General features: G+C 38.3%; 1 protein-coding gene across 1 annotated transcript; it reads left to right on the top strand.

Annotated features, from left to right (window-relative positions):
• The first annotated feature begins 638 nt into the window (after positions 1–638).
• Positions 639–1,079, top strand: LOC133800002 (uncharacterized). The gene has a single exon (XM_062237986.1). It carries the CDS (start codon positions 639–641, stop codon positions 1,077–1,079), a length of 441 nt encoding a protein of 146 aa, XP_062093970.1.
• Positions 1,080–10,290: the final 9,211 nt, after the last annotated feature.

Here is a 10,290-nt window from a genome sequence, read left to right as displayed (position 1 = left end):
ACTCAAGATGGATGCACGGATATGGTGGGATGTAATTAAACAGACTCATGATTTGAATACCAGGTTTTTAGCAAGAAGTATTATAGTGCGGCCGTGCTAGCAACCAAAGTAGATGAGTTTGTAACTTTGATACAAGGAAACCTATCTTTCACTAATTATGCACAGAAGTTTGATAGGTTGGCAATTTTTTCTCCTGAAGTTGTGCCAGTGCTGAAGTGGTCAGTTATGCTGAAGTACTTAATAGGGAACTTGAATCAGAATATTTGGAATAGCAGATTTGGAAGGATAATGCTGCTAGAACAGAGAACTGCCGAAACAAGGGCTTCAATGAGGGTAACAAAAGGAAAGCTAATGAAGGGCAGAACAATGGCGCGGATAAGAGACCATGACCCCCAGCCACGAATAACACCAGTCACAGCACTTAGAACCACCATAACAACCGCAACAATCGCTATAATGACTGAAACTGTGGGAATCACCAAGGCAACAGAGTAGAGCACCCCATCTGTCCTAAATACTCGAAAAGACACACGGGAGATTCCCAAGTCCGCACCAATAAATGTTTCAAATGCGGTTAGGCAGGACATCTGAGGAGAGATTTCCCACAATGGAAGATAGGACAGAACAGTAACAATAATATGGTGCCAACACGGGCTTTTGCCTTAACTCAGAAGGAAGCAGCCAACGGCAGCACCATAGTCAAAGGTCAGTTCTCTATATCTGGTATGATGTGTAGAGCCCTTTTTGATTTTGGAGCAACTCACTCATATGTTTCCATGAATATGATTGATAAGTGGAGTATGCCTTGCAAACTATTTGAGCATAACTTTAGTACCATGTTACAGTCGAGAGACATGATGTTGTCAACTAGGTGGTTACTGTCAACGCCTATAACGATAGAGGGCAGGGAGTGCCTAGCAGACCTTATAGAACTAAGTATACAAGTTTATGATTTCATACTTGGCATGGATTGGTTATCCAAACATTGGGCGATGATGGACGGTCGAAAGAAGACTATGGAGTTCATACCAGAAGAAGGAGAGATATTTTCCATTAGAGGAGACGTAGCGGGTTTTTGAACACCCATAATATCAGCATTGGAAGCACGGAATAAGAAGCAACATGGTTGTTCGACATTTCTGGCTAGTGTGGTGGATAAGTCCAAGGAGTCAGAGTTAAAATCGGAAAATGTGCATATTTTTTGTGAGTTCCCAGAAGAGTTTCCAGAGGAATTACCAGGATTACACCCGAACAGAGAAATCAAATTTGTGATTGAGCTTGCACCAGAAACAGCACTAATCTCTAAAGCACCTTATCGAGTGGCACCTGCGGAGTTGAAGGAACTTAAGGACCAGCTACTAGAGTTGTTGGACAAGGGGTTCATAAGACCTAGTCATTCTTCATGGGGAGCACCAGTCCTATTTGTGAAAAAGAAGGACGGGAGCATGAGAATATGCATCGATTACCAAGAACTCAATAATGTCGCCATTAAGAACAAATATCCTTTGCCTAGGATAGATGACCTTTTTGATCAACTGGAAGGGGCAGCAGTTTTCTCAAAGATTGATCTGCGCTTCGGGTACCATCAGTTGAAAGTAAAGGAGGGAGACATTTCAAAAATAGCTTTCAGAACTCGCTACGGTCACTATAAATTCCTAGTGATGTCTTTTGGACTCACTAACACACCAGCAATATTTACGGACATGATGAACAGGGTATTTAAGGACTATTTGGACAAGTTTGTGGTGGTGTTCATGGATGATATCCTTATTTACTCGAAGACCAAGGAGGAGCATGAGAATCATTTGAGGTTGGCCCTGAAAAGACTATGAGAACATCAGCTAAACATTAAATTCTCTAAGTGTGAGTTTTGGCTAGAGCAAGTAATTATCCTAGGGCACATAGTGTCCAAGAATGGGATAGCAGTAGATCCATCAAAGATCAAGGCCATTACAGACTGGCCCCAGTCGAAGAAGGCCTCAGAAGTTCAAAGCTTCTAAGGATTGGCGGGCTATTACAAGAAGTTCGTTGAGGGTTTCTCAAAGATCACCACACCCTTAGCCAACTTAACCTGCAAACATCAGAATTTTGCATGGACTGAGAAATGTGAAGAAAGCTTTCAGACCATGAAGGATAAGTTGATTTCTGCACCTATTCTTTGTGGTCCCACAGAGGGCGGGAAATTTGTGGTGTATTGTGACGCATCAAAGAATGGCTTAGAGTGTGTGTTAATGCAAGATGGGAAGGCAGTAGCTTATGCTTCCAGACAACTCAAAGACTATGAACAACAATATTCCACTCATGATCTTGAGTTGGTAGCAGTGGTGTTCGCACTAAAGATATGGAGACATCACCTATATGAGGAAAAGTGTGAAATCTACACTGACCACAAAAGTCTGAAATACTTCTTCACGCAAAAGGAACTAAATATGAGGCAGCGAAGGCGGTTGTAAATAGTGAAGGACTACTACTATGACATTCTATAACACCCAGGCAAGGCCAATGTGGTTGCAGATGCATTGAGTAAGCGGGGACATGGGAGTGTCTCGGCACTACATTCAATAGAGATGCCTCTTCAGAAGGAGATTATAAATGCAGGCATTGAACTTGTGACAGGAAGCCTAGCGAACCTCACATTACAATACTCCCTACTAGAATAAATTCGAGAAGGACAGAAAGGGGATGAAGCCCTAACAAAGCAAGAGGCTTTGGTACAAGAAAGTGGTAGCAGTGACTTCATGATGTCCAACGGTGGATTATTGTGATACAAGGATAGGATTTGTGTGCCTAATAATGTTGAGATTAAGGGAAGTATTATGAAAGAGGCGCATACAACCCCCTATTCCTTACACCCAGGGTCCACAAAGATGTACCAAGACCTTAAAGCGCTATATTGGTGGCATGGAATGAAAAGGGATATTGCTGAGTTTGTTGCCATATTTTTTACCTGCCAACAAATCAAAGCAGAACACCAAAGGCCAGCAGAGTTACTTCAACCGCTCTACGTTCCTGGATGGAAATGGGAGGATATACCAATGGTTTTTGTGGTAGGATTACCCAGAACCACCAAGCAGCATGATTCTGTGTGGGTAATAGTGGATAGGCTTACTAAGTCTACCCATTTCCTGTCAGTTAAGACCACATACTTGGCGGGCCAATATGCAGAATTGTATGTAAGTAAGATAGTGAGACTTCATGGGGTGCCAAAGTCGATAATTTTTTATTGAGGGTCAGTATTCACATTGAACCCTTGGAAGGGACTACAGAGAGCTATGGGATCAAGGCTAAAGTTTAGCACCGCGTTTCATCCTCAAACCAATGGGCAGTCAGAGAGAACTATACAAATTCTAGAGGACATATTGAGATGCTATGCTTTCGACTTTTCAGAGTCTTCAAACCGATAATTACCCCTAATGGAGTTCTCTTATAATAACAGTTACCAATCTACTATTGGGATGGCTCCCTATTAGATGCTTTATGGGTGCAAGTGTAGATCTCCTTTACACTGGGATGAAGTTGCGGAGAAACAGATTCTAGGCCTTGAGGTAGTTAGAGAAGCCAGTGAGGCGATCGAGAAGATTCACCAAAGGATGCTTACCGCGCAAAGTAGGCAAAAGAGTTGCGCGGACCTTAAGAGAAGGGACATCGAGTTTTATGTGGGCGAGTTTGTTCTCTTGAAAGTCTCGTCGATGAAGGGTGTTATGCATTTTGGAAAGAAAGGGAAGTTAAGCCCTAGATATATAGGTCCATTTGAGATTTTGGACAGAGTAGGGCAAGTTTCTTACCGTTTAGCACTGCCTCCAAAACTAGCCAAAACGCATAACCTCTTTCACATCTCGATGTTGCGTAAGTATATAACAGATCCCTCTCATGTTTTGAGTTACATGCAGTTACAACTGAAGCAGGACCTAAGTTATGATGAACAGTCAGAGCGTGTTATTGAAAAGGGAATCAAGGAACTGAGATCCAAAAGGATTCCACTAGTTAAGGTCCCGTGGAAGAATAGTACGGAACGAGAAGCAACATGGGAGTTGGAGGAAGACATGAGAGAAAGATACCCTGAATTATTTGGTAAGAAAGAATTTCGAGACGAAATTTCTTTTGAGGGTATATTGTAGTGCACCAAAACATTTTTTATTTATTTATTTAAATTTTGTGCTTTATTTTTTATTTAATTGTTAAGTGTTGTCAATTATTTTATTTATTGTTTAAATTAATTGTTAGAATTTTTTGGTAGAATTTTTGTGAATTTAATTGTTAATTGTTTATTTATTTATTTTAATATGTGAATAAATAAGTTTACTAGGGAGCGTTCACGAATTCAGTTTTCCAGGGTTCTAGTGGAGATGGAGATTACTGATAATCCTCCTCGAAGTTTTTAGTTTATCAATGAGAATGGCCAGATTATGGAACAAGGAATAGAATATGAGTGGCTGCCTACTAAATGTAAGGGCTGTTCTGGGTTTGGGCATTCTATGGTAGACTGTCGTAAGGAGCATAAAACTCAATGGGTGAAAAGAGAAATTGTTACTAAACCTGAAGTTCTAGCTGAGAAGTCAAAAGATTCAGAGGGGCTTAATGAAGAGATCCCAGAGGAGCGAGTTGGAGCTTCTGATGTAGTGGAGAATTCAGGTCAGAAATCTATAGATGTTCAGCTTTTAGGGCAAGAAAGTCTGGTCAGTTAAAGGATCTAAATAGGATGAGGAATGGCAAACTCCTAGACGTGTAGCTACACAGATTAGGCAGGGTCTTACTACTGGTGGTAATACTCTCCCGGCAAAGACGGACATCTTAGAGCTAGTTCATCCAATGGATAAGTGTAATCTACTGAGTTGGAACTTAAGGGGGTTGAACAGTGCTAATAAACATATTTCAGTCCTAGATGTATGTAGTAGGAATAAGATTGGAGTTGGTGGTTTGTTAGAAACTAAAATGAGGGGGAATAAAATTGTTGAGTTCATGGAGCATAAATTTCCTAATTGGGAGTTTTACTCTAGTCTGACTATTGAGGGTAGGCTCTTAATCATTTGGAGGAAAGGTTTTGTGAGAGTGACTATATTGGAGGAGTCTCATCAGTTTGCCCACTGTATGGTTCACTTGGTAGGCCAGAGGGGTATTTTTTATGTAACTTTTGTCTATGGATACAATGTATTAGAGAGCAGAAGAAGCTTGTGGCAAGATCTTACCCGGATTTCTCTGACTGTGAAAGCTTGGATAGTGTTAGGGGACTTTAATGCCCCTTTTGTCTGGTTTTGATAGATCTGGTGGTAAACCCATTTCTGGTATAGAGTTGACAGACCCTTTATGTTGGCTAGCTGATGCCAAAGTTGAGACTCTTAAAAGCATTGGTTCTTATTTTACTTGGACAAATAACCAAGAAGGCTCAGCTAGGATTTACTCAAAGATCGATCATGTTTTCATGAATGAGGATTGGTTGGACCTATTTCCTCAATCTTTGGCTGTTTTTAGTTGGGAGGTAGTCTCGAATCACTGCTCTTGTGTAGTTTCTAATATTCCCATGGAGGCAATGGGAATTAAACTTTTCAGATTTTATAATTTTTGGACTGGTCATTCAGACTTTAAACAGGTTGTTTTGAGCAGTTGGAGGGCTCCTCTTAAAGCTTCTGGTCTAAGAGCGATCTATCTTAGGCTTTTGAGGCTGAAGCATAGACTTAAGAAATTTAACAGAGATTCTATAGGAGATATTGGTCTCAACTATCAGTCGGCTAAGGTGGCTTATCAGGATGCTCAACTTCAAGCCCAAGTTTATCCTCATGATTTCAGATTGCAAGAGGAAGTTAAGGAGAGGGCTACTGAGTTTCATTTACAGGAGCACATGTACCACAGCTTTCTTGCTCAACGCATCAAGATTACATGGATTAGGAAGGGGGATATGAATACTTCATATTTTCATGCCTGTTTAAAGAAACGTAGAGCAGAGAACAGTATTGTTACATATATTACAGATCAAGGATTAGTGATAGATGATTTTAAGGAGGTGGTAGCCCATTTTGTTGACCATTTTAAGAGCTATCTTGGCAGTCCCAGTTCAACTATTGGTAAAATAGACCTGCAGAGTATGGAAATGGGGTCTAAGCTTTCCTTAGATCAACAGCTCTTTCTCTTAAAACCCTTTTCCAGCAAGGAAATTAAAGCTGCATTTTTTGGAATTCCTAGCACTAAGTCCCACGGACCAGATGGGTTTGGCTCAGGATTTTTTAAAGAGCTTTGGCAGGATATTAGGCAGGATGTTTGTTCAGCGATTATTCATGGTTTAACAACAGGTCAATTTCCTTCTGAACTTCATGAGACTACTCTTTCCTTGGTGCCTAAAGTTCCTAATCCAGCTCGGGCTATAGACTACAGACCTATTGCTTGCTGTTCTACGTTGTATAAATGCATGGCTAAATTGTTATGTTCCCGATTGGCTGTGGTTCTTCATGTCCTTATCCAGTCTAATCAGGGTGCATTTGTAAGGGGTAGGTCGATTGCTCATAATATCATGATATTTCAGGACCTCATCAAGAACTATGGAAGGGCTGTAACTTCTCCTCGTTGTGCTATCAAAATAGATCTTAGTAAGGCATACGACACAGTTGACTGTCAGTTTCTTGAAGACCTTTTGAGGGCCTTTTGCTTCCCTATGAAGTTTATTGGCTGGATAATGACTTGTGTGAGAAACACATCCTACTCTTTATTGTTAAATGGTAGAGTGCAAGGTATATTTAAGGGTGAAAAGGGGCTACGTCAAGGGGATCCTATGTCTCCCCTTCTCTTTGTGCTCATTATGGAATATATGACCAGAACTCTTCAATTGGCTGCTCGGAATTCTTCATTTCGTTATCACCCTATGTGTAAAAGTCTTAAACTCCTTAACTTGTGTTTTGTTGATGACCTGATTTTGTCTTGTAAGGGATCCCTCTCGGCAGTGAGCATTTTTAAGGAAGCCCTTGGGAAGTTTAGTGAGGCTACTGGTTTATCAATTAATGCCAATAAGTCTCATATCTATTTTGTTGGAGTTAATGCAGCTGAGAGAAGGGTGATTGCTCAGGCAATTCAACTTCCTGAGGGGACCTTTCCTCTTCGGTACCTTGGGGTTCCTATGAGACCAACCAAATGGAAACATGAGGATTGTGAGATTATTGTGCATAAAATCAGGTTGAAGTTGTTAACTTGGTCTAGTAGGCATTTGTCCTATGCAGGTCGATTACTCCTTATTCATTCTGCTCTGTTTGGCCTCAGAAATTACTGGATGAGTGTGTTTATTTTGCCTCAAAGTATTGTCAAGGAGGTTGAGAAATTATGCAGATTGTTTCTGTGGGAAGCTTCAGGGAATCGCAGTAAACTTCATCTAGCTTCTTGGCATCAGGTTTGCCTCCCTAAGGCTTATGGAGGGCTCGTGTTCAGGGATTGGGCTAGCTGGAACAGAGCTCTTCTAGCCAAATACGTTTGGGCTATTTCAGAAAAACAGGACCTCCTTTGGGTCAAATGGATCAAGGTTATATATCTGAAGGGAGTTAATTTTTGGAATTCTGTTTTGAAACAGGACAGCAGCTGGTATTGGCGGAAACTTTGCCACTTAAGGAGTAAGTTCAGCGAGAGAGAGGTGCTTGCAGCTGGAATCTCAGGGAAGTTCAAGCCTTCCAAATTATATAACAGTACAATAAATCAGCAGCTTGTGGAGTATAAGAATGCAGTTTGGGGTAGGACAATCCTTCCTAAGCACAGGTTCTTGCTTTGGCAGGTGGTCAATTCTTACCTTCTGACTAGAGACAATTTAGCTAGATTCAATATTCAGTTGAATAGCTTAACTTATCCAGTTTGTGAAGACCATTTGGAGAGTCACAATCATCTCTTTTTTTATTGCTGCCATTCTAAGAGGATTCTGTCTTTCATTTTTTCTTGGCTTGGGTTTCAAGCTTGGTCTAGTAACTATAATGATTGGGTAGTTCAGCTCAATATTGGGCAGAGTGGCATCATGGATTCTATTCTGAACTTGGTGTTAGCTGCAGTGATTTATAGCATCTGGCGGAATAGAAATAGGTGTATTTTTTATGGTTATTCTTTGACAACTAGTTGTATAGCAAAGGAAGTTATTACCTTAGTTAAGTATAGGTTATACATTGTTCATAACAGGAAGATTTCTCCTCAACATAAGCTCTTTATAAGGAAACTTCAATGTAACTAGTGTGAGTTTTGGGGCTGTTTGTAGCCGTGTACTGGGTTATGTTGGTTGGGTGTCTTGGCCTTGGCTGTAATGTTTTGTTTGTTCAATGAAGTTTTTCCTTCTTGATCAAAAAATATATATATATATGTGAATAATTGAGTTTTGGATGAATGCACCAAGGTGCATGGTAGGTAGTAATACACCTTAGTTATTGAGTGTGTGCATGTTCATGGTTTCATGGTGCACTTGAATGGAATTTTATACACACTATATTTTTTCCTTTTATTAATTTTATTTAGTCTATATAATTGAAAAAAAGGGTAACAAGGTCTAGAGTGGATGGCAAGTGGGAAAAGGAGGGAAAGTAAGTTGTCTCGTTTATTTTTTTCCTTCAATCATATAAATCAAAATAAAAGAAAATAGACACAATTAGGAAACTTACAAATTTTTCTCTTAGGCTATTTTGGCTAGGTTAGAATAAAGAAGGAATTAAAAAGGGAAGAGAGCATTATGCTCATTGGAACCATTATCTAGGAGAAGAAGGATAGAGAGAGTGTGTGTGAAAGCTAGAGAGAGAAAGAGAGAAAGAAAGGAAGAAGAGCAGAAGAAGAAGGGTAGGGTTTTCCAAAAGACCCCTAGGTATGTGTTCATGTTTTTGTTTTATTTTCTTTAGTCTTGAATTCCCTTCCTCTTGAAAGAATCTAAGAGAATATTTGTGGTTTTTCTTTTCTTGATGTTCGAAACCCTAGGGAAGTATTTCAAGGGTAGTGGCCAAATTTGGGTTCTTTGATTTCTATCAGAGGTAAAGGAACCTCTATTCTTGATTTGGTTCTTATATTTTTAACTTTTTGATATATATATATATTCATGGTATGTGAGTTTTGGAATGATTGTTGATGCTATATTGCCCAATGTTTTTCCTATAATTTGATGCTATGTATGTTTTGGCTTAAAGGTTCTATGTGTAAGCATGCTAGGGATTTGTCTATTTTGGCTTGTGGAATTTCAGCCTAGGGGTGGTTATTCAAGCATGTTAATTCACATTTATGTGTTCATGTCAATGCACTACTACAAAACTGGGCTTTCCCGACACCCAACCACGACAGTCAATTCTGTTGACTGCCGTAATTGTTTAGCGGGACTTTACACCGACAGTTAAAAACTGTAGGCATAGAGACCAATGCCGACAGCTAATAACTGTCACCGTAGCTTTTGACTGTCGCTATTGACCCCAACGCCGACAATGAATTCGAGACCAATGCCGACAGTTAAATTGTGTCGCTATTGACCCCAACATCGACAGTTAATTTGAGACCAATGCCGACAGTTAAAATGTGTCGCTATTGACCCCAACGCCGACAGTAAATTCGAGACCAATGCCGAAAGTTAAAATGTGTCGCTATTGACCCCAACACCGACAGTTAATTCGAGACCAATGCCAACAGTTAAAATTTGTCGTTATTGACCCTATCGTCGATAGTTAATAAAAGCTCAATACTGACAGTTATAAAATATCGTCGAAATTCAAATAAAAAATTATATAAAATTATAATTAATGAATAATATAATTTAAAAAATAAACTAAATTATGTAAATATATTTATAAAAATAATTTATTAATTAAAAACCTTAAAAGCTAGATTTTTTTTTTGTTTCTAAATTTTTAAATTATATTAATTTTTTATTTATAATAATTTCTATATCAAAATTTAAATTCATTATGCTATAATGAATAATATACTTAAATTTTATTTATTTAGCATATTTATGAAAAAATTAATTAAAAAAGTGTTATTTTATTGATTGATTAAATATTGTAAAATAATTTTAAAATTTCACTAATAATATTTGTGTTTTTATTTTTTTAAATCCATGTTGAAAATATTTGAAAAAAAATAAGCAATAGTTGAAAGTAAATATATAAAAGTATGCATTAATTAACAACTTTTAAAATTATTATATAGAAATAAGATATTTAAATAATAAATATTAGTTGAATGACGTTTTTGAATAACTGGTTAAACTTTTAAATAATTTAAAAATATTGAATTTTTAATAATTTATATTAAATATTAATAAAATAAAACTTTAAAAATAAATATACTTTCTATTAATAATATCAG

This window comes from Humulus lupulus, chromosome 9, assembly GCF_963169125.1.
Source record: "Humulus lupulus chromosome 9, drHumLupu1.1, whole genome shotgun sequence".
NCBI lineage: Eukaryota > Viridiplantae > Streptophyta > Magnoliopsida > Rosales > Cannabaceae > Humulus > Humulus lupulus.
This window is presented reverse-complemented; position numbering and strand designations above follow the sequence as displayed.